This window comes from Cryptotermes secundus, unplaced genomic scaffold (assembly GCF_002891405.2).
Source record: "Cryptotermes secundus unplaced genomic scaffold, Csec_1.0 scaffold769, whole genome shotgun sequence".
Lineage (NCBI taxonomy): Eukaryota > Metazoa > Arthropoda > Insecta > Blattodea > Kalotermitidae > Cryptotermes > Cryptotermes secundus.
Window position 1 is genome coordinate 376,378 of NW_019720575.1, and position 26,543 is coordinate 402,920.

The 26,543-nt window shown below is 41.5% G+C and overlaps 1 protein-coding gene across 1 annotated transcript in view; it reads left to right on the plus strand.

The window, feature by feature from the left end:
• LOC111869650 (nephrin) overlaps positions 1 to 26,543 on the plus strand; it is a 641,862-nt gene that overhangs the window by 355,582 nt on the left and 259,737 nt on the right. The window contains exon 4 of the mRNA XM_023861318.2: positions 2,420 to 2,628. Coding sequence (XP_023717086.1) covers positions 2,420 to 2,628 — 209 coding nt within the window. The remainder of the gene's footprint in view (positions 1 to 2,419; positions 2,629 to 26,543) is intronic.

Here is a 26,543-nt window from a genome sequence, read left to right on the forward strand (position 1 = left end):
AGGGACCTTCCTTCAAAACGTCAGCCTTGATACAGCAAAGTTGATTTCCTTTGTTATGTCCTGTTATTTTTAAAACACTAAGGAATGGAAGTTCCTTTAAGTCGCTCTTGTAGTGCATACTTTATAGCGTTATGATTTATACCAACAAGTATAAGAAAATGCGATGTCAAGACGATTCATGTTATTTATTTTCTAGAATTGTACAAAAACCATAACTGTGAATAAACATTTTTCATTTTAAGATTTTGTTAGTAAAAAGGACGTGTAATTTTGTTTGCCCTGTACTGCTGCATGCAAAATAACAACGTATAGATCAGGTTTACTGCAGATATATTTCAGAGCTAACCGTAAAACAGTGCTATAAATCACGGCCTTCTTTTGTCAGATTAGTAGTTTCCTACGGGAACAATTAAAGTGTTCTTTGAAAATCCTCCTCTATGAATACGTTTCTAACAGCCAGTAATGACCAGGTTACTAACCCGCTCTTGGACCTCTACCGGGTGTAGGTATTTGTTTTTCTATCTTCATTATATGTGCTATCAGAAAGAGACTAATTATTTAAGGAAAATAATTCAAAACTGTTTTTTCGTGGAGAGGGGATGTCTAGAATGCTAAGTTTTAGAAGATCGATAAATATGAGCCTACTGTTAGAACATCAGTAATCAGAGACTAGCTACTGGTTGTGCGAACGAAGGTTCGGAGTTCGAGCCCACGTAAGGTTAAAAATTTTCTCCACGTCGTCCAGACCGGCTCTGGGGTCCACCCAACGTCCTATCTAATGGTTACCGGGGACTCTTTCTCTGGGTGCAAAACGACCGGGGAGTGAAGCTGACCACTCACCAACTAGTGTCGAGGTCAAGAAAACGTGGCGCTATGTAGCCACTCCCCCATACGTCTTCATGGCGTAGTGCTTAATTAGTTAAGCACAGGTGCAACTTTACCTTCTATTGTTAGAATATCAGTCCTCAGGTTTCTAAATAAATTAGGTTCCTTCTGGAAGTTGGTAGACGCCTCTCAGGCTTCACACAACCTATAGCTTGACCGCTGTAAAAAAGTCCAAATTCCTTATGACGTGACGAACCAGCTCCATGGCACGAAGCCCTTCTTCAGGAACGAATATTGCGTAAGATGGTCCAAAATAATTTTCTCTCATAGAAAACAGATATGTATAATTACATTAATAATGTCCAGGCAATGGTCTCCACATAACTCCACTTCACACGAACATACACCATTTCTTTAAGATTAACTTCAGCGCTATCCTCCCGTATGCACACGTCTCTTAGCTATTCTCCTCAGATTTTGTATCCACGTTGTCTTCTCCTTGCTTGCTACATACCCTATGAACATATGAACTTCATTCTGCTATTGGCTAAGGTAAATCTGTCCCTATGCTTAACTATTTAAGAACTACACCATGAAGGCTTATGGGGGGAGTGGATGTATACATCCACATTTTCGTGACCGCGGCACTAGCTGGAGGTGATTGATCAGCTTCAAGCCCCAGCCGCTTTACTCCAGAAAAGAACCTCTGTTGCCCATTGGACAGTAGGCTGGGTGACCCCAGAACCGGTCTGGACGACGTGGAGAAGAAAAAATTCTTGACACTAACGGGACTCGAACTCCGATCCCTCGGTCATCCAAACCGTAGCCAGTCGCTGTACCGACTACGCTATCCCGGCTGCTATGGGCTAAACGTTAATGATTTGGAAATGCTTATGCGATGCACAGTGACGGTGCAGTTCTCACTTGTAGAACATTTACAGTTTATGTAGCGTCTGTATAATTAATGAGGTAACGTAACTTTTTTGTCGATGGCGAATCACGACAGACAGAAACACTGATAACGGTCGAACCAACTTCACTTGTCATTTAGGCTGTCAAGATATCAAGAAATCAAATAAAAACAGAACAACCGTAACTAATTTTGTCCGCAGTTGGTGGTATCTTAGCTATTGTCGTCAGGCTTTTGTGTTTTGAAATGGGTATTTTTGGCGGGAAGCTTCTCTCTCTCTCCTCTTTCTCCCACTTTGGAGCATCGGGCTAATTTATCAGTTTCTTAATAATTTTACAGATGGTAGGACTCCTTGGATGGGTGATCAGCTCGTCGTAAGGCCGCTACCTAAACACAGAATGAACGCAAATACACCAAACATCCTTGCCTTGTGAGGGATTCGAACCCACGTTCCCGGCTTCCAAGCGAGAGACGGCAGTACATGCCTTAGACCGCTTGGCTATCATGACCGGCAGCGGAAAACTTAGGTCTGTGAAACTGCAGGAGGAAATGAATACCTCTCACATGATCTGATGAATTAATTCGTGTTGACAGAAAAGTGATACATTGTGGACTAACCTTGAGCAAGGTTTCGCTAGATGAAATATTTCAAGAATCACCCTTGTTATTGTCTTTTGTCCGCAGCTTTGACGTTCGAGGGAAGCACTCCGAGGTGGCTTCTCACTGGAGGGATAAGGAGATCCTGGACGAACGCGGGTACTTCCTTACTGTCACGGACCCCGCCACCCTGTCCCTGAACAACGTGGACGAACGTGATGAAGGGGAGTATCGTTGTCGTGTCGACTTCCGGCAGTCCCCCACCCGCAACTCCAAGGTCCGCCTCACTGTCATCAGTAAGTACCATAATTACCTTCTTTTCATCAGTCATTTTATCCCTTTGTTTTTGGAACAAGACAGAAGATGTAACACCTCAGTTCTTTGAATTTTTATACTAACTTAAATGTATATTTAATGTATACTGCATTTAAGGAATTGCTTTTACTCCCGTGTCATTTATTCGCCGTCTATTTTAACGACTCTGTTAGTAGCTTAGATTATGTGACGTCGAAATATGCCATGGTTATTGAATATTAAATTCGAAAAAATACGGAAGAAAGCAGTGATGGCCTCATTTTGGCTACTATTCCGGCATATGCATGGAGGAACTGAGGAAAAGAACGAAAAATGTCAGTAATAATATCTGGTCTCGTTCAAGAGTCTGACCGGACGTCTCCCGAGCCCAACTCTCGCTTTCATCTGCTACAAATTATAAATGTTTAATAAATCCAATTATCAATCCATACCCGCGTGTAATCACTAGCACATGACAATATTTTTATGTACTAGATTTACAAAACTATAATTTTGCCTATGGTTCTGTATGGGTGTGAAACTTGGTCTCTGACATTAAGGGAGGAACATAGACTGAGGGTGTTTGAGAACAGGGTGTTGAGGAGAATATTTGGACGGAAGAGGGATGAAGTGACAGGAGGTTGGAGAAAACTGCATAATGAGGAGCTTCATAGCTTGTACTTTACTCCAAGTATAATTAGAATGATCAAGTCAAGGAGGATGAGGTGGGCAGATTATGTAGCACGAATGGGAGAGACGAGGAATGCGTATAGGATATTGGTGGGAAAGCCAGAAGGAAAGAGACCACAGGGAAGACCAAGGCGTAGGTGGGATCTTAGAGAGTTAAGATGGGATGGGATGGATTGGATAGATCTGGCTCAGGATAGGGACCAGTGGAGGGATCTTGTGAACACGGTGATGAACCTTCGGGTTCCATAAAATGCTGGGAAATTCTTGAGTAGCTGCAGAATTGGCGGCTCCTCCGGAAGGGCTCACCTCCATGAGTAAGTAAGTAAGTAAGATTTAAGGAGTACGGAGTGTGGCGAGCATTTTCCAATATTGCTTCGGAAAACATCTGTGTATTGCACCATACAGTCAGGACTGACTTTTTCCGTTTTGAGCCCAACGGTATCTACCTCACAGATGGATCTCTTTCATTCGCCAAGCAGGGAGAGGCCAAGAAATCCATGAAACCGAAACTAGAGGCATTCGTCGCGATCTAAATGCTTTATGCTATCTATCAGTTCCCTGTTTTTAAATGTGAATTGCAACCGCATCTTCTCCGATACTCCCCCTGCATTTCGCGTAATCGAAACGCTCCAGTGCATATGCACTAGATAGCATTGCTCCAGCGAACAGTGTGTTCTCCCGGGATATTCTCTTCGTGTCTGTTATTTATACATGCTTCTTCGCCTGAAATATATCTATCTCATTTTTATATATATTTTTATTTCTGCTTTAGTCTCTTTTTATTCCACGTTGTTACCTTCACCGGATCATTTCCTTATGCACACCGCAACGTTACTTTGAATTCCCGCTGTTTTGTTTTCCAACTCGTCGACTTTCTGTCGTGTGTCTTTGATATTTCTAGATATCTTGATAATTTTAGTGTATGTAATATTTTCTTTCTCTCTTCAAAGTTCTTGTGATATTTCAGATTTCAAACAGCAGATGATTTGGATATTCTGATTCGTCATTATTCTCTCATTTACACTGAGAAAGGCAACCTACGAAATACTCGATCTCAGGATTTTCTACGAATTAATGGGATAAATCTGAGACTTCCAATAGTGAACCCTTTCTGTAGTAGTAAAGACAACACTATCGAATAGGCTGACGTAGCTGTAAAACTGCACCAGACTTGTATTCGGGAGGTTCTCGGTTCAAATTTCTGTCGAAATACCGGCTGTTCTGAGATTTTCCTCGGTCTCTTCATGCAGTTACGGATAGTGCCTCGAGTAGGCCACAACCTCTTCCCTTCAAACCCTACCATTCGACTGTACATAGTGTGGCATAACTGACGGTGTCATAAAGTAAAGCAAGAGAAACACCACACAAAGTCAATACCATGAACCATATCTTATTAGAGCCCAAGAGTTGCTTTGTCGAAACGTTCACAGTTACGCGAGCCCGGAAGTGATTGCCTGCTTCACGAATACTCCTATTGTTCTTCAAAGTAATGAATATATTTTGCAGTGCTATAGGAAAATAAAATAATACATTAGCAGTTAATATCTTGAGAGAACTATTGTGATGTTCCTATTATTTCAAGGCATGAGAAAGTGTATGCAATTCCAAAATGATTCTGCCGATTTGAAGGTAACTTTCTTCCGGGATAAGACCCCAGTTATTTTGGACGGATAGGGACCATCGCCATAACTCTAGATGGAGGCAGAGGGTTTCTCCGAAACTTCTACCGAAGTACACTGCGGCACATTCGAGAAGACAGTGAACTCACAGCCACCGTCATGAGAACCACAAATGTGACATTGTGCCAATTTGTTTTCTGGATAATTTTGGTGTAACCGTAATTCTTTTACCTAAATACAATATATTACTTGTAAACATTATCACGGTATGCATTCGCAGCTAGTTAATATATAAATTTGAGTGAGGCAAAATTACGTAATTTTGCATTATTTAGAGATACACAAAATGCTTGGTGGTACGCAGTAGCGTAGTTGGTTGAAGCACTATGGTACAAGCCGGAAGGTCGCGGGTTCGAGTCCCGATGAGGTGGATTCTTTTCAATTTACTCAATTCTTCCAGCCGCACTATAATCCTGGGGTCGAATCAGCCTCTAACACAAATGAGTACCAGGAAACTTCCTGGGGGCTAAAGGGCGACCGGCGCGTAAGGCCGCCGATTGTCTAGAAGATGTGGGAGCCTCAACCTCTCACAAGCCTATGGCCCTCCACGGACTGTTACTAGGATAAATTCATCTTTACCTTTTACACAAAATGACTGCTAAAGGGAGACCGGCGCGTAAGGCCGCCGATTGTCTAGAATATGTGGGAGCCTCAACCTCTCACAAGCCTATGGCCCTCCACGGCCTGTTACTAGGATAAATTCATCTTTACCTTTTACACAAAATGACTGATAGCTATGTTCAATCTTGACGCTGTGGAGCAATGTGGTGATAATACATCAAAAAGTGCCAGCCCATTAATTAGCTCACTTTTCCATAGACGAGAAATCACCATGCCCATTCACGTTAATGCGTGTCTTCCCTTTTTCTTCTTATTCTTTAATAATATATCTTTCTTCAAATTCGCTCTCTTTCCAAATGCCAAATTCTTCTTTAAAATGTTATTTTCATTTACACCAATTTCTTTTTGGTCCTTTATACCGCTACTGAACTCACCGTTTGTGCCCTTATTTCGTCCATGACGCTTTCTCTTATTCAAATTGTTTTCTTTCTCATTTCGTATTATGTTCAACGCAATTAATTCAAACGCCGCCTGTGTAATACTGTCCTGCATATTTATGCTTTCTTTTCTCTTTCATTTTCTCATCTTCACAGCGTCCAGACCGGATGTGGTGCCCATCCACCCTCCTATCCAATGGGGTACGAGAGAGGGGCGCGATTTCTCTGCGGTGAATTGCCCGGAGAGTGAAGCTATGGTCAAGAATTGACGAACTATACCTCCGCTCCCAAATATATTTTCATGGCTTATTGCGTAACTAATTAAGCAATAAGCCTTTACCTTTCATTTTGCCGGAACGATTACTTAGCACACTTTTGACCGCCACATTCTTGCTCAAGGCATTTAATTCTAAGGGCCAACTGAAGTACTGGTTATCAAGTGGGCGTTTGTGCTCGTCGCTCTTGCATCGAGAAAGGCGCCGCTCTTCTGCTGACGTAGCATACGTGCTCTGTCACATTCATTTCCGGCAGAAACACAAATATGCCATCCCAATAACGCAGACATAACCATTCAAAATTTAGACTTTGAGCGGTTATTTTTAATTTACCAAAAAAATAATTTGAAATGTGACCAACCTAAACGTTGCTTTAGAAGGTCTGTTATCACTGAATGAGTCAGCTACATGTATAGGTCCCTACTTCAAACTCCGTCAGAAACGTAACGTATATACAGTCTTTAGTCTCCAGTGATTTAAGCACAACTGGCCTAATGTTCACTTATTTACAGATATGCACTTTCTTACAGTTATAAAACACTTTATGTATCCTTTCTCCAACATATCTGTAGTTTTTACCGAAACTGATTAGTTCCTAATCGATGTTGAATATACTGTAATGAGAACCTCAAACCGGATCATTGCGCATGTTTGTAGTCGACATTTCCGTTTATATATGGTTGTGTAACTTGTTCACTGACGGAGGGTGTGTGAGAACAGTGCCCTGAGGAGAAACTGGACCCAAGAGGAATGAAAAAACAGGAGGCTGGTGAAAACTTCGTAATGAGGAGCATCATAACTTGTACTCCACGTTGCTTGAATCCGCAAGCGAACTATACCGACCGAGCGACTGCTGCTTCTCGGCGAAGTTAGTGCCAACTTAAGCGGATAGAGGGTGTCGCGTGGTCAGAGCAACGAATCCCCACGGCCGTTCGTACTCTTTGCCAAATATAATCAGAATGGTCAAGCAAATGATGAGATTAGCAGGGCATGTAGCACCAATGGGAGATAAGAGAGATGCATACATGATTTTGGCGAGGAAACCGGAAGGAAGGAGACGTTTAGAAAGACGGGAGGATATTACATAAATTGAACTTAGAGAAATAAGATGCAGGGTACGGAGTGCGTGGATCTGGCTCAAGATGAGGACAGGTGAAGAGCTCTTTTGAACACGGTAATGAACCTTCGAGTTCCATAATGTCTAGAAGTTTTTGAGTAGCTGAGCGACTGTTGGCTTTTCAAGTACGGCTCAGCTCCGTGATGATATTTGCTTCATTGTTTAGTAACCAAGAGAACACTGGTCTGAAATTAATCGTATAATCTCTTTACGTGTTCCCTTAATGTCAATAAATTCTGGGAAGTTCTTAAGTAGCTTAGCAACTGGTATATTCTCAAGAGGGTCTTTCTTCCTTGTAGTTAGGTAATTTCTGCATACCTGAATGAAACCATCAGTCAACTTAGGTTGTCTCTTAAAAGCTCTGTGTAACATAAAACAATTGCACTTCTATAATTTGGTGGCCTAGTCCTCGGTTTAGAGAAGACAACGTTGACAAGGTTTATACTGGCGTAAAAATAGGAATTATTTTACGATGTGTCTAATTTTAAAGGTGTAACTAAATCTGTAGCCGGTCACGGTAGCCGAGCGGTCTAAGGCGTGCACTGTCTTCGCTCGCTCGGAAGCCGGGATCATGGGTTCGAATCCCACTCAGGGCATGGATGTTTGTGTGCGTTTTTCTGTGTTTGTGTACAGGTAGAGGCCTTGCGACGAGCTGATCACTCGCCCAAGGAGTCCTACCGAATGTGTAAGATCTAGTAAAACCGAAGTGAAACGGAGAGTTTCATGGAGGTAGGCCTAGGCCCAAATTGGGGCTGTAGCGCCACAGAAAAAAAAAACTAAATCTGTAATTGCATATAAAGCAAAAAAGCAGCATGCAGGTGCATGTCACAAGCGTCTAGCTTACTTATTTCATATTCTTTTCTATTGTTCCTTGGGTAGAGAGTACGATATTTGTAGCAACTTGCGTCTTATGTCATTGAATGACAAAATATTTCATATATTTTGTGTCGTGGAATGAATACAGATGTATGAGAGCAGTGTGAGTTTTCATATTGTTTCCCCCCCCCATTTCTATCAGAGATATGAAGAAATGGTAGCGGATAGAGACGAGAATATTGGCTGTCCGATACATCACTGTAAAGAAACACTGTGTATCAATTCGTGTTGAATGAGGAGCAGACAGGATATCGACAGAGTGCATATTTTTCTTCATACTGTAACGGATTTGCTCAGTGTGTTTCTAGACAGCGGCTCGGTGAACACGGTCATCTTGCAACAATAGGAGATGTAGCTCAGTGGACAATGCTCGTTGCTAGGCAACAGCGCACCAATGAAGACGCTGGCTAGGAATCAGGTGACTTTTTCTGTGTGTGGTCTTCCTTATGCAACAATATAACTGTGTTTTCTACGCGTGGTCCGTGCGGAGGCTATATAACGGAAATAACACCAGGAGTTCAGTTCAGTTTTGGGTAGGAAACAGCCACGTGAAGTTCATAGAAGACCTTTCAGGACTTAAAATGTGATTAGAAACTTTATTCATGTGTAATATTTGGAGCGATTTGAAGCTCTGATTCCTGTGTTTCAATTGAGTTACCAGGAGAAAACAAGTGTATATGTAGCAGTGAATTATAAGTGCAGAAACGGCGATAGCGCTGCACTAATTGTAATTAAGAAATGGAGAGAGAGAGAGTATATCCGAAGTGCTAATAAATATAATCATCCGGAATAGAACCCGTCATTTTCGTCAAGCCTATCAACCCTACACATGACAATATACAATGCATGGACAACCAAATACTAGTATGTTCCAAGGGAAAGCACAGTCTTATCATAAAGCATTCGTTTCACTGTAGAACTGAAATTGATTTTCCTGCCATGTAGTTCTGAAGAGATAAAAATAATACAGCGCTGAAACTCTAATACAAATCTTATTGCTTTAAGTGGTATTTTGTGCATACTGGGAACAGAGATCATCCTGCAAGTGAAGACGCTAAAGGTATTTTATATCTGTTGAATCTTTTAAGTATTAACCACTAATAAATTCCTTGAATTTCATGCTCTCTTACCAACCGGCGTGTTTCTGAAATTTTCTTGTTCCAGTCATTGAGAATTAACTAGCACCATGTGCAGAATTCTTCTTGTGAAACAGATTATCTCTCAACTACTCAGGATATCCCTTGCAATTTATGGAAACCGGATGTCCTGCCATCAAAAGAACTCTCTGCTGGACTGTATCCTGGGCAATTGGAACGAGTTCAGACTTTCACATCATACATTCTTAATAGTACCTTGAGTCTGCTAATAAGTCTTCCAAGTTCTATATGCCCTTCAGGATCTCAGATCAAAATGGTGTGTATATTTCTCGTTTTCCTAATTCGTACTACATGTCCCACACATCTCATCCTCCTTGCGTTGTTTTATATTATCATATACGATCATTGGTATTAGAAATGCTAATTATCCGAGTTTCCTGTATTCTGCGTTAATGTAATGCCACTGGAGTCCATGTTTTGTTTGTACTCCCAAACTTACTATAATTACGACAAGTTTGTCATGTTATATTCTGTGTGGGGAATAGCAACGTTATCTCCAACCAGTGTACATCTTTGAATGTATGCTTCAGATCAGTTGACCAGCACCATTATTAGTGGTATTTTATTGCAGTTCAAAGTTTTGAGATGATAAAATGATTCCATGTGTCAAATGATATGAAAGACGCCCCCCAGCACGAGTTATTTAGTTAACTGGAAGTAGACAAACAGTGCTGTTTTCCGTTCGGATATGATTAGCATCACTCGCATGTTAAAGCGACCACAGAGCTGTTCAGTGCGGTGCCCTGCGGTTTCTCAGTGGATTTACGACATTTAATACTGTTAGGTCTCACACGTAATTAGTCACGTGATAAGATAATTGCTTTTCTGAGTCCTCTGATACTGTCTGAAATTGACTTGCGCCCAATACACGTACGCTGACAGTGAATTAGCCTAATCAGAATATGAATATACTAATTCATGGACTATTCCCCCCCCCCTTGGCACTACAGCCCCAGTGGGCCTAGGCCTACCTCCATGGACTTCTCCGTTCACTTCAGTTTTTCTAGATCTTACACATTCGGTAGGACTCCTTGGGCGGGTGATCAGCTCGTCGCAAGGCCTCTACCCGTACTCAAACACAGAAACACACACACACACACAAACTAAACATCCATGCCCTGAGTGGGATTCGAACCCACGATCCCGGTTTCCAAGCGAGCGAAGACAGTACATGCCTTAGACCGCTCGGCTACCGTGACCGGCTTCATGGACTATTTAGCGACGCTAAATAGAACAGACTGTACGGCGTCGAATCAGTTGCCAGATGTAATGATTTTCAGAAGAAGTTAACACTGTGTTAACAGAACCTGAAGGACCAACACCGCTAACGAAGCCCATCATTTCGCACAGTCCCGATCATTAGTCTCGTCCCCACAAACTGTCCCCCCTGAGATCCGTCTTAATGTTATTCTCCCATCTCCTTCGAGGCGGAAGTTCCAGCACCGAAATTCTGTATTCATACCATGCTCCCCCCACCCGTCCTTACTGTATACCCAGCCCATGCTAAGCTCCTTCACTGCACTGTCCTAATGATACTTGGAGACCTGTATAAATCACAAAAACTTATTGCATTTAATATTAAAGAGACGCTCTTTTCCGTGGCCTAAAAATCAGACCCAAGATCGGCGCAAATTCTTAGCAAGCCCAGTAACCAGCGTTCTGGTAATGTGACACGTTGTTCCACCTGACATTATTATTATTATTATTATTAGAGGGGGTGGGTTTCCCCATGCACTTAGACCAGTTATTGGTCCATTGTGCGTCCCACTTTAATTTCTACTGTCGCCATACCCTACCGGTACTGGTGCATGCTATCAGCCCCGTTTAGCCAACCAGGTCGGGACTCGGTACCTGATATTTCTCCCATCTACCAGAGGCATTGGAAACTATTTGGGCGGGAAACTTGTTGCCTAATTTTGCTCAGAGGTCTCCTAGAGACACGAGGATCTTTTACGTGTCGTAAATCTACGACACGGGACCCACGGCTTAAAGTCCCTTCCGGAGGACTTGTTCCCTGAATTTTTCCGCCCTTAAAAATTTCACGACCTCCGCATGAGGTGGGAACGTTACCCCTAGACTGCGGAGGCCGCTTTCCACCTGACACACATACTACAACCTCTCGGAAACTGAATGAGAGATGTGAGCTGGGCATTGCTTTACCTGATGATCATGAGGAGTAAACGCATGAAGCACAAAGAGGTACCGTTGGAACGTAGTTCATTGCTACAAGCCGGAAGGTAGCGGATTCGATTCCCCATGAGGCCACTGAATTTTTCAATTGACCTAATCCTTCCAACACCACTATGTACCTGGAATCGACTGAACCTCTGACAGAAACGAGTACCAGAAATGTTTCAAGCGCTAAAAGGCGGCCGGCTTGTAAGACTGACAACCTCACCTCCATCTGTGAGCCGACTGTCTAGAAAATTTGGGAGCCTCGACGTCTCACAATCCTATGGGCCTCCACGGCCTGTTACAGGGATAGCTTACCTTAGTGTATAGTTAACTGTAGATGAAACCAATCTTGCATAAAAGTCTCCATTTCACTGGTTCTTAAGGACGTGGTTTTACGAGTATTTTTATATTTACCACCCTTTCCTTGTAAGCATGTTTTCCGGCTGATCAGCGAAGTCTTCATTCCATCTTGTTAAAGATGATGGCCAGCCAGGAGCAATATAGGTCTATTAGTAATGACAGTTTTCCAGCCTCGTCGTGACTATAAGTAGTGGCCGTAAAACACTTGCTTCGAAGCAGGAACCGGTATAACAGAATATATCCTCTATTATAATCCAGTTCAGCAAGAATATATATATATATATAAAGCTATCCCTGTAACAGGCCATGGAGGCCCGTAGGTTGTGGGATGTCGAGGCTCTCACATTTTCTAGACAGTTGGCTCATAGATGGCGGTGAGGTTGTCAGCCTTACGCGCCGGCCGCCCTTTAACCCCAGGAATATTCCTGGTAGTCATATCTGTTAGAGGCTGAGTCGACCCCAGGGCCATAATGCGGCTGGAAGGAATAGGTCAATTGAAAAAAATCCACCTCATCGTGACTCGAACCCGCCACCTTCCGGCTTGTATCATAGTGCCTCAACCTACTACACTACGGCGTGCCCAAGTTCAACAATTGTACAATTCCTTAATTAATGTGTGATCTGAGATTTTCATGGCTGTTCTCGAGAATGAAATCCCGTAGCCTGTAGGTGGGTACCAAGGGTTCCACAGAACGTAATGTTCCAATCTTTAGAATACACTGAAGGTTATTTTACTATTTGAGTTTTTGTGTTTATATTTTTGGTACCTGAAAGGGGCACCTAACGACACAATTACAGACAACACACAAAACGCACTACATATGAAAAAGAAGTAAATAGATGTGCATTTTTTGACGTAAATATTATGTAATTAAACAACCACTGTAAAAAGAGCAACGTCAAGGAATCGTGCTATACGAGGTACTGACTGCCTTTACCAGGCCATGTACTTTCACTTACCTTTCCTTTGTTACATTCCCTTGAGGAGTAATCAAAGACGGCAAGTTTCGGAAGTTTACCGCCTCTGTCCTTGCTGACACCAATTTCCCGTACGTTCGCTTCAGACTTTATTGTCGATCTCTGAGGTATAATTGCTTTGACCACGTTGCTGTAAATCTATCGAGGAGATAAATGTTGCCCAGGCGGATTTAATAAAACAATATGAAGCAAAGATATGTATCAGCACAATGTACAGCGGTGTTGTACTCACTTGTACCTTTGATTTGGTAATTTGTGTCCCAAGAACCTCAAATTATGAAAGTCTGGAAGAAGGAAAGCCAATCACAGTTGCACTCAATCAAGAAATTCATGAATCATGTATCTCATTCTCCAACCAAAAGTCGAACGGTAAGGAAATTAAATACTGTAATGTTAAACACGCCGATCACAGTGACCGCGCGGTCTAAAGCGTGAACTGTCTTCACCAGCATAAACACTGGGATCGTGGGTTCGAATCCCACTCAAGTCATGGATGTTTGTCTCGTTTATTATATGTTTATGTAGATAGCGGCCTTGCGACGGGCTGACCCCCCGTTCAAAGAGTCCTATCGATTCTCCCACATTAATACACTGAAGTGAAACAAAGCGTTTCACGGATGCCTTGTGCTCAAAAATATGAGCAACAAGGAAAGAGAGAGAGAGAGAGAGTTAAAAACTATGTAACAAATTAGTTCGTACATATATAAGCTATTATGTGTTCTCACGATGGCGAGTGCTAATAGTTCAGGTAGGTAGCTTATAGGTGGATAGTAGGCACCTAAAGAACAGGGATAGCTCAGTCGGTATAGAGACGGGCTACTAGCTGGACGACCGAAGTTCGATTCCCGTCAGAGCAAGATTTTTCTCTTATACACGCCCAGACCGGCTCTGGGGCCCACCCAGCCTCCATCCAATGCGCACAGGTGGTTCTTTCCCCGGGATAAAACAGGCTGGGGCGTGAAGCTGACCACTTACCTCCGCCGAGGTAAAGAATCACGGAGCTATACATTCACTACCGCATACGGCTTAAAGGTGTAACGCTTAATTAAACACACGATCAACTTTAAAAACGTACTTACCTACCGATCTAATAGCCACATTAATTTTTTTAATTCATTTAGTGGAGGGTGGAGTTCAACTGGGTCCACTCGGCACGGCGGCCACTGATTGGCCTATTGTAGCCTGCCCCGGGTGATTATGATGTTGGAGAATTTGGTGGAATGAAGATTGGCAGGCGAAACCGAAGTACTCGGAGAAAACCCACCCCAGCGCCAGTTTGTCCACCATAAATCCCACTTGACCAGACCCGGGATCGAACCAGGGCCTCCGCGGTGGGAAGCCAGCGACTAACCGCGTGAGCTATGGCATGGCCTTAATATCCACATTACTTAAGATCACTATGGAAATGAGTGTGTAACAGATATATATGTGCACATGCGGTATGTATATTAATAACGTTACTGTACATGTTCCTCTAATGCAATAACCTACCCCGTCTACTTTGTGGAAAAGGGTGCGTCTGGCCTGTTAATGAAGTACTCAGATCATCCTTAGCAGTTATGGGATTATATTCTCAACATAAAATTAAAAAAAAAAGGTAAAGCTGTCCCTGTAACAGGCCAAGTCCCATAGCGTTGTGAGACGTCGAGGCTGCCACATTTTCTAAACAGCAGGCTCACAGATGGCCTTGAGGTTGTCAGCCTTACTCGCCTGCCGCCCTTTACCCCCCCAGGAAGATACCTGGTACTCATATCTGTTAAGAGTCTGCGTCGACTCTAGGGCAATAATGCGACTGGAAGAATTAGGTCAAGTGAAAAATCCAGTGACCTCATTCTGAATCAAAACCGCGACTTTCCGGCTTGTAGCATAGTGTCTCAACCAACTACGCTACCGTGTGCCCCTGTTTTCAACATATCTTATGTATATCTAGGCCTGTTCGAAGTCCAGACACACACAATCCTTTTGTTCCAAAATACTGCTTACACAAAATACGACAGACCCTGATTCATAGAGAAGGTAGATTTCACGAATCCCCATCTTGGCTTGCTGTAACTTGCAATGGGTGTTCCAGTTTGGTGTAGATTACGTTCTAAATCATATATAATGTGACTCAAAACTTTTAATTTGATAAAATCGAAATTAATAAATAATTTCCTTCCTGTCACGGTAGCCGAGCGGTCTAAGGTATGTACTGTCTTCGCTCGCTTGGAAACCGGGATCGTGAGTTCGAATCCTACTCAGGCCATGGATGTTTAGCCTGTGTGTGTGCGTTTTTCTGTGTTTGTCTATAGGTAGAGGCCTTGCGACGAGCTGATCACCTCCCAAGGAGTCCTACCGAATGTCTAAGATCTAGTAAACCGAAGTAAAACGGAGTGTATCATGGCGGTAGGCCAAGGCAAAAATCGGGGCTATAGCGCCAAAGGAAATAAATAATTTCATTTTTCATTATCTTTACCTATACTTCACGTACCAGACGATGTCAGGACACGGGTTTAGTATCGAATGTGGTGGTGTAATGTTTGACAACTCCAGATGTGCTCGCTTGTAATCCTGTTTTGAGACAATTTTCTGACTGATAATTTCCATGTTGTTTGGAACCCTTCAGAAATATGCCTGTCGGGGTATAATCTCGTAATTCCTTCTCTGCCCAAATTCTGTCATTGTGCTACTCCATATTCACGTGGCTTCAGTAAATTAATAAGGTAACAAAATAATTATGTTTACTCACGCTTGTAGAGAAAATAGGTAATGTGTTATGAATAGTTAATAGAAATTCCTTAGAGGTACATGACACCTGTGACTGAAGTTTACTGTGTTCTGCGGCGTGGCGTCCTACATTCTGTTAGATTTATACCAAACTTTCGCAAAAATCTGGCTGAATGTGACACAGCAAATTCATCTGAAGTATTGGTATGGATGAAGAATTCTATCTTCTGGGATTATTACCAGCTTCACGCTGGTTCCTCGTGTCCCTTATTATTCGATCCTGAAGATGGAGACAGTAGGTTACTCCGTATTTACGCGTGTATAGGCCGCACAATTTTTGCCAAAAATTCAAGAGGAGAACTGGGGTGCGGCTTATATTCCAAATATTCGAAATCACACTTCATTTAAAAAAAAATATATTCATGATTAGTAATACAGGGTGTTCTACTCCTGAAATAATATTCCAAGAAAATTATTTTTTCTATAATTTCTGTCTGAAAATTGTGCTGCGGCCTATACACACACGTGGCCTATACATGCGTAAATACGGTATTAGCTGATATCCAACGGACAATACGGAGTCATTTATCCCATACCTTCATAACCACCGCTGTGAGCAACATACATCCTATTTTTGGGTAATTATGTACCAGACTATGTGTCATCACATTCCAGAAGACAACAATTATCCTTTAAATCACACTTTTGCCGCATTTCTTATAACGTTTCTGTACTCAGAAAGGGAGACTCTTCATCCCCTAATGTAACCCGCAATAAAAATATGTGTAAAATTCGCTTTATGCCACAAAATTAATGTTCCAATAAATACTGATATTTTTGATAACCGGAATTTTGCTGTAACCCTGTGTCATTTGTCAAAGACATTGCTGCCCCAGGCGTGGCCATCAATACGGATTGAGCTACTTCATTAGTATCGACAGTCTGTAAACGATTGGGAAATTTGAAAACAATGAATGTGGCCTGCCTTAAAATGTTTAATTCCCTAAATGAGTTACATACCCACAGTAGAAGCGTTCCCTCGGTAGTGTTAGGTTCTCAGCGCCCGTCTCGTTAACCTTGCAGGTAAATATACAGTGCTGCCATGGTTAACTGTATTAATTTGTTCACGAAAACCATCCATCATTCAAATAACGCCAATCTTTCCCTAAACATAGCTCGTACGAATGTTATTGAAACATACAGTTTTACTAAATAAACATTATAATAAATTACTAAAGCACTAATAGTCATAGAAGCATGAATGCGTGGTGAATAAATAGAGCATAAGAATTTGCATCATCTTTATAATGCTGGAATAGGGACAGAACATATTCATTAACCATATCACTTCCTTTTGTACCTCTTCCGTTCTTTCTTGCTTAATTGCACACTAATTGTTTTCTCCTCTTTCTTGTCTTCACATTTATTCAGAGGCCATTGTTACTGAGCGTATCTTATTTAAGTCTTAAGTAAAACGCTCTAGGTATTCAAGAGAGTTGTTTCCACAAGCAACTCACATCAGACACTGAAAAGCAAGCCAACTGAGTTTCAGACGCTCATCAAAAGGCTTCGCTGATAGGCTGAGACCTGCTAAATCTACTTAGGAGGGCCGATTGATTGGCCTGATTGGCCGAAATTGGCGGCCGCGTGATGTCATAAATATAACGGTATAGAAACAGTGAGACCCTGGGGGGGGGGGATCGTTAATCTATGATATCGTAAGCTAAAGAACCGCCGTACTTATTAGCAGGTGAGCACCATTACAACAGTTCTTCCTAACCTAATTCGAAATAGCAATTGCCATAAGATAGAACGGAAATGTGTCTAATTTACACTAACTTTAGAATTATGTAAATTTTGACAGGTTATTTCTCCTAGAATTATTTACTTCTGCATGAGGAATTCAGTTTCAGCTAAACAGTCGGTGGAATGAAAATTAGCAGACAAAACCACCGTACTCTTAAAAAATGTGCCCCAGTATTACTTTGTTCACCACAAATCCCACACGACCTGACCTGGGGTCGAGCCCGGTCCACCGCGGTCGGACTAACCGCCTGAGCTATATCACGGCCGTGACTGAACTGTTGAGATTCTCTATAAATTATAAAAATAATTTTAAGTGAAAATCCATTAATTAAATGTGATATCATTAATTCTAGAACGTTTGTTGTTACTTCCTTTGATGGAAAAATTATATCACTGATTGAAGTAGGATATAGACTTCAGTTCCTTAAGCTGGATCCTTTATTCGAGCTATAAGCTTCTATCAATTTTATATTGAAGCACAAAGACACTGAGTGTTATATCACGGATAATATTTTGTAGTAATGCTCATTCTTCTAAGAGAACAACATCCGCCACATTACGTCACGTCAGTTGAAGACTTCGCTAATTGATAACCATCATCAGCATGTATCTGTTAGTTACACGCTGGCGACAGTGATTGCTTACTACGCCGTTTGATTACAAGCAGTTCAGTCAATAAGTTATGTGACAGCAGTAAACTGGCTTGTCCTGCAGCACTACACTTTCTGTCGTTATAGAAATGTACTATACTTTATTCAGCCTTAGAAACAAACGTGTTCAGTAACGGACAGAAACGTTATAATCAGTATATCTACATGCAGTATAACAGCGCTGTACTGACTTTAGAATTTGAGGCCGCGCCATAGATCAAGCGGTTAGTCGCGGCCCGGGTTCGATCCAGGGTCTGGTCAAGTGCAATTTGTGGTGGACAAAGTGGCGCTGGGGTAGGTTTTCTCCGAGTACTTCGGTTTCCCCTGTAAATCTTCATTCCACCAATTGCTCCACAATCACCCTCACCTATCATCTGGGGCTGGTACAAGAGGCCAGAAGTGGCCGCAGTGCAAGGGACTTAGTCCCACCCCACTACCAATAAAAAAAACTTTAGAATTTTCAGGGTCGGTAATGGATGGGAGTTGGAAGGACTTCTGGAGGGAGTGGTTGCGGTATGTTTTATGCTCCTGTACCAAATTATGCTGGTGAGACCAATAAGCAACACAAGCCCTAGGAAGATTTTCAAGTGTTATGGTCGTATTTTAAACTATTTATACCGTGACCAAGTCGGAAATAGGAGGATAATATTAAAACGAGTCCTAGGGAAATTATAATATGAACTGATTTAATATGACTCGAGGTTGGATGAGATGGTGTGCTGCTGTCATATGTCTTGAACTTCTGGAATTTAGTATGAGGCAGTTGGTTCAGCAGCTATATAGCTCTCTTCGAACATGCACACATAAAACATTTCCGATGACCTGAAGTTGCCGATATTCGGTATAATAAATGCGATATCCTTGTATACACAGTAAAGTCACATTCATAATTATCTAATATCAGACCTTATAACTATTTATCCACAGAACAACAAACAAGTCTGGGAATTTATACATGGGTTGAGGAATACTAAAGGTTCGGTACAAATATCCTGGAGATCGTTCTGCAGGACTGACTGCTTTCGTCAGTGAAATTTCCCTGACGCCATGAAGAAAATTACGGAAATTTCTATCATGATGGTCGGCGCTCTGAACCGAATTCAAATTCATTTTTTCCGTGTGGGAGCCACCCACATTGAAGCAAGCGCTAACCAATCCGCAGCTCTAACGCCCACTGTAACGACAACATACATCCAGCACAATAGTTCCACTCGTAGCTAGGAAACATTCACTGCTACGAAACGACTCGATCAGATATCTGCGGAACAGATCGGTATGGCACGGTAACGGGACCATAGAAACAAGTAACCTCCCTACAGCCATTCCTTAGCTATATATAGCGTGGAAAAGCCGAGAAGACATAACGAGTTATCCCGTGTGGAGGCTTTGTCAAATACCTCCACCATAACCCTGCGAGTCTAAGGAGGCGACGAAAGGGAAGTCTCGAGTCTGAGACAATAAAATATGGTTGGGAGTACCGCTGGACCCGGACCCTAGAATGACTGAGCTGGCAAGGGCCAACAGGAGTTGTAAACGACAGACCCGTCCTCTCGTCAGAGAGAGCGCCCCACATCAACAAACCCGCAACTGTGAGACTGTAATAAAAATCTGGTCGTAAGCCTCATATGGGTGCTTTATTTCAAGATAGACTGGCCGACTGACCATCGGTCATAACATGAGACTCGACTAAGGAAGACATAAAGTATTTAAGACAGAAGCGGAGAAATTTTCCATCGTCCGAAGCGCTGCTACGCACCGACCAACGAAGTCAACAACAGACAGAAGCTCGTCCGTGTATTCATTATAGCAACAATTATATTTGTACAAACGTTTAATACGTGGTTGTCTCTTAAAGCATCTGTTATCAATACATCCGCAAAGGTATTTAAATGTCATAGCTGTAATATTGTTTACAATATCATTACATATATTGTTCTAACAGTGAAACATCCGTGGTTGAGCAGTTGCAGTCTATGTGGTTCAAGCGCCAGCTCCCATAAACACTACAAAAGACCACATTAGTCCTTTCCCTTTGTCTGATCGGCAGAATATGTACGATAGAAAAAATGCCGCATTCTTAAATCCCAAAAGCATCAGCATTAAGTTTCCTCCAGCGACATGTTAATTATGTAAAGCTTACACTGTATTTTTGTAAACTTTTCATTCATTTGCTAAAACACGAATATCATGCAGCTTCTGTTTGTGTTATATAGTTTTCTCCCTTTTATATTCGTGGTTCTCGGATCTCTTTTGTTTTTTTATGTGACTTTGTCCTTTTTATTTTCTAAACGTAAAAGAGGAAATGTTGTTTCAGATAAAGGCAAGGCAGGAAACGAGAGAATGGACTTGGGGTTTGAATCGATACAGAAATCGATGTTGACCCACAACGATTCTACTGTTGCTACTATGACCTACGGAGTTGGAATAACGTATTGCTTTTATCTGGAGGAGAAAGAGTAGAGTGCGTCGACTCATCGAAATTCGATATCGACAATGCCCATGGTATTGCACCTGTAACTATGCTTCCTGTTCTCCCTTACTGCTTTAATCTTGATAAGGATGAACGCAAACAAACTAACCCTGGCCCAGGGAAGCAGTCTATTCTTCTGCGAGCTGTGTTACTGTAAATGCCTTCTGATGTATTATATATTTATACGTCTTAGTTTAAATAAGGCACACAATGATATCCCGACCTCAGATCAACCATCCACTTAATTTATTTACATTTTAGTGGCAAATATTATTCATGATTAATTCCATAACAAGAATTGGAAGGAATATTAAATTAGAAATATTGTCACGTGTAAGGGGGTACGCGTGACGAAAATAGCGGGTTCTAGATCGCATGATTGGATTTATTGGCACGTCAGTTACAATATCTATTAATTACAATTAATACAACTTATCGCAGATTTACACAATTTACAGTTCGCCGCTACACAAGCACTATGATCCCCAGTCTTCACTACCGAATTAAAACAGTCTCACTGTACCTAAGTCTCTAAATCACACACCAAGTCTCCACAGGCCGACTTGTAAACCTTCGTCAACTACGAACTTCCCGTGGCTATCTCCTATCAAGAACTGAATCTGTAGCGCCGTTTGTTTTCAAGGTAATTCCTCTGCACGGACCCCACAGAAAACACCGTCTTCTATTGTTAAGGATGCATGCTTACAGATTCGTTGCCTAACATTAGACGTCATGTTGTTTCTCTTTTTTGCATCTGCAGGAACGTGTTTACCAACCCGTTGCCCAGCAATGGCTGTACATGTAACAATATACATTATATATAATTTATTCTCCGTAATCAATTGCCAAGTAGCCGTAATACTGAACTTTCACAGGGCGTAACTGAGCCTTCATCAAAATCATAGTATCCATAGTTTTAAAGTCGTACTTCGAGAATAAACTGCAATCCACGAGGTAATTTCAGCTGCGACTGTCTTAAAAATTAAAATTAAAAGATATAAAACATTAAATTGTTATAAGTCTCCCGATACCTTAACCTAATTAACTGAAGTACTCCGAAGGAAATTGAAGTCCATTGTGATTTCAAGAATTAATAAAGCGTAGATAAAGCTGGAAAGTAAATCTGGTCTTCAGATTGTACAGGAAATGCGTGAAATAAGTGTTAAAGCAAAAAAAGGCTTTAATCTTTTGCTTATAATTATGTACCAAAAAATCGTTAAATTACTGCGGCAAATCAGACTAGAACAGTAAGTGTACTTTAATATGCGAATTCATATTTTGGCAATACTAATATGATTGTTTCTTTTGACCTGAAAGAAAAATTATGTAACAGATTCCTGGATTCTTATACTTGATATTAACGTATTGTAGCGTGTAGAGCCGTTACAAACCAGAAATAAGCAAGTATACCAGAGCCGTTTCTAGGCACAAGGAAGAACTGGGGCAACCAAGTCAGTTCTGTAAGGGAGTCTGTGACGAAAAGGGCAATTGGAAGGGAGCCGCCGTTCAGAGAGGATTTGAGCGCGTGAAGCTGAAGAATCCGCACTGTTAAAAGCCGTTGCCAGGGAAAGGCTTGTAAAGACACGGTAGGCCGGAGAACACTTAGCGGTTGCTGTGATGATTTTTTAACCATTGAGATTAACGATGACACATTAATTGCTTGTGGCTCCAAGCCCTGTGTATGAGTGGTCAATAAATCCAATATCCAGTCCGAAACTCCGTCGATAGTCACACACGTACTTCATGACAATATTGTCTTTATTCTCAGGACGTTTTGCTCTAATAACAATTCCAGCATAAATTGTTCTCAGAAATATTACAAGTTCCTTCACATTTGGGAAGATGAGACTAGGTTATTAAGAAGAGAACTGGAAAAATATATTCCTACAGTAACAATTTTTGATCAGTGCTTTCTATGCAATGGTTCGTTTCACACACAGGCAAGATAAGTAAGGGAGAAGAATGATAGGCACGCTCGTTTGTCTCTCGTGAATTCCCACTCATCTGTATATTCAGAGATAACAGTAAAACATATATCTATAACAGTAATTAGGATCTTCAGAATAATATAGCTTTTCATCCTAAAGTTGCAAATAATATTCAGTAATATCTAAGTATTGCCGGTCACGGTAGCTTAGCGGTCTAAGGCATGTACTGTTTTCGCGCGCTTGGAAACCGGGATCGTGGGTTCGAATCCCACTCAGGGCATGGATGTTTAGTTTGTGTGTGCGTTTTTCTGTGTTTGTATACAGGTAGAGGCCTTGCGACGAGCTGATCACCCGCCCAAGGAGTCCTACCGAATGTGTAACATCTAGAAAAACCGAAGTGAACGGAGAAGTTCATGGAGGTAGGCCTAGGCCCACTGGGGCTGTAGTGCCAAGGGGAAAAAATCTCTAATTATTATCTTGCAGCTCTCTTCCTGAACATGGAATTTCTACATCCCTGAATATGTAGACTTTACATCCAGCTTAATTGCTGTTATGATAAATGATGTCGAATTATAAATTGGTTAACTGAGACGTGAAAGAATAATGGATACTTTTTTTCAGCTGCCCTCGCATCCAAATTTGGATGCGAATTGTGAATATTGGAATGCCGTCAGGAATCTCCTCTGCGAAGAATATGTTTCTGCCAGTCTTTATAATAACATCGTAGCGTTACTACGAAGCTAATGGAACGGTTCAGAACCAGATATGTGGAACTACAACATGCTCTTAAAAGCATGTTGAGGAGTGTTGACGGATATACATTTTCTGACATTGTTTACTCGGAGGTTTTGTCTCTTCCTCTACCAATCATTGCTTCTCTTAAATATATATGTGTAATCAAAATATATTCAAATAAAAATTAAATTCCTCAGATTTATACGTGTATATATACGTACATCACCGTGTCCATATTTACTTGCGTAGGGACAATTTTGGAAAATTCTTTAAAGTTTATTTTGAGCTTAGAAGAAGAAAATTTATCATACAACCTTTGTTCTGTACACATGATCATATCTTCTGTTACTCACATGATAATTGCGAAATGAAAATTTGAAATTTTAGACACGAAACTCCCATCTCTTGCCAGACAGAACCATAGTATACATGAGATTATAATATTTTGGCAAAAATCTGTTCATGTTTCAAAAATTGGATTCAAGTTCTAGGGGGATTTTTCGGTGACTGTAACGAATGTTCTGGAACAATAATTTCTTGAAGTTTCATAAGGTTGAGTAATTCCAAATTCCTCAGAGAAATCTTCAATCATGGCGGTAGCTATTTTATTGTGTTATTATTTTGATGCACTCGTAAATACCTAAGGAGATAGGTTTGTAAGTTGATGGACAAGTTAATAGATATTGTCGCGTATCGGGCGTATATCGCGACAAATAAATTCTCGATGTATTCGATGCAGCGAATTTTATTTCACACTCGCTCTTACAATCACCCAAATTACAATCTGACGGTTACTGCTATCTGCAGTATCACAATTAGTACACTGAAAAATGCCACAATACAACGGACTAGTTGCTGGCTAACTCGGCGGTAGCTCCAGGACTCGCTGACCGTCTCAGTACAACTCGACTCGGCGACTGTTACAGTACAACTCAGTACAACTGACTGTGAATAGCCTTCGCTGCTCCCTATGTAGCCTTGATCGGACCATACGGAAAACGGCCACGTAATAAGCACCCTTTTTGCCTGGCGCTGTGTTGCTATGTAACGCTAGCGGAGGTAACCGGTGTTACTACCGTAACGTCGCCGCTGTTGACTCGCGTTGCCTAGCGACCGCGATATCCCTCGGTGACGTCACCGCGGAGGGGAGTGGCGGGGCGGGAACTCGCCTATTACCGTAGTAACGCGAGCGTTACGTTACCGCCACGTACCGCTGGGGAGGTAGGGGTCAACATGTCACAATATTGTTATGTTTTGTCGTCACATCATTAGATATCAAAACAGATAGCAGATTAGTGTAATGATAATAGAATGTAGTTCATTACATGTATGTTATGCGGCAGGAGTATATTTTTTCAACTTCTGACAAAATATATATTTGAGGTTCAGTGTGTATGAGAACACATGTCCTGGTTGGGACTGGAATGTGAAATAAATCAGTAACCATCTTAATTATTGCTGTTTGTGCTCGTAATACGAGTGTTATGCAGAGATCTCTCCGGCAGGTGTCTTGTTCTCTCGCTCTGCACACAATGACAGCAACGTGACGTGTGAAGAGTGAAACCAGGTCACATCTCAGCGGCTTACCAGTCCATTACCTCCTTCACAGATCCGTATCTGGCGAAGAATGGCGCTACTGTGCGAGTGAATGTCATGGATTATTAGTTGCAAACCCCTGATTGGCTCAGTGGTTCGAAAAACCGGCGTGGTTCCAAGCCGTCTGACTTGAGATTCTCACTTAACTTAGTGGAACTTCAAATGATGCTGTTAGGTACTTTATGGAGAGAGACTGCAACGTGTAGTTCAGTATTGCTCGAAATGCCTTTGTGAAGATAAAATACTAGAAATCCTAACCGTAAGTTCCAATATACAATTGTATGTTCTCTATTAACTTCTGCATCTTTCTACAGAGGGCAGCAGCTTCATTTACATTATATTATGAATCATATGATCATTGCTAAGCAACGGCTTGTTAAACACATTCCTGGAGTTACGCTCTCAACAATAGAAGGGCACCCTTTGCTAGGTAACGAAGCAATAAACACGCATTCTTGATAACAGAAGACCGTGTTTTCCGTTGGATCCGTCCCGAGTAGTTACAAGAGGGCACAGAACGGAGTACAAGAGAGAACAACGAAGAAGGAGAGTGTGGAGTGTGTCCTAGTTATTTGTGAAGTGGGTAGATTAGCCATAGCGCTGTAATTGATTGTGATTAAAAAGAAATTGTAAAAGAAAGTGTTAATGAATCCAGTCACCCAACCCAGACCCCGTTCTTATTGGTCACAGAGCCATAAACGTTTGACAATATGTAATATTTCGTATTATGTTTCCTTCAGCAGGAAGCTAATGGGCATACCCTAAACATTTCACCACGTCCCCATATTTTTAATTGATAATGCATAGAAATATGCTTTACAGCGTCTGTAGGTAGTATTGTGGTTTGTGAGCAAATTCTATGTGTTCTCTTGCTGTGATTCATCCGTTATCATTATCAAAATGGAAAGTGAAGTGGTATGCATGAAAAACGCGTGACAGATTGTCTGTGGTATATACAGTTGTTGGCTTTCTGGACAGTATCCTTCGTCCTGTTATTATTTTAAAACATTTCGGAGACAGAACTCCCCGTCCTCAGGTAGAGCTAGTCCCTGCCCCAGGCGGTAGGGACTGGCTCTATCGAGACCGGGCTCTGTTTCCGAAATGTTTTTTTTCTTCAAGAAAAAAGAAGTAGGACAATGGATATTGTCCAAGAAGTCTATAATTGTGTTACTGTACCATCGTCACAAAATTCTAGGTCTCATTTGCGGAACACGGTTCATCTAGAGAAGCTAATGGCCACACAGCCAGTAAACTCCCCGTGTTTAACGGAAATTCACACCTAGTCCACATAAATCCGTCACTGGTCCATATCCTTAGCCAGTTGAATCATCAGCACACGTGTGAATATGCAATATTTTAAGTTAAACTTCCACATTTTCGTACGATTACGTTGTATAGTTGAAGTCAATAATATTTCTCACATGCAACAGACTTAATGTTCAGAAAGGAAGAAAGTGATGACGCTTTGGGCCAGAAACTGAATTCAATACAACCTTGTTCTTATATCGCAGTGTTATTCTTAATGTGAAAGATGTAACATACAGATCAAGTCTTTTGAGATTAATGTTTGTGGCAGTGTCAAGTAAAAATAATTGAGGAGAAAACTTTCAGACAGCAGTTGGAAATATTCTGCCAGGCATGAAATATTCCATTGCGCTCTCTGCGACCTATGCTTGTAAACAGTGCGCACTACATCACGAATGTCAGATGGACTGATATGT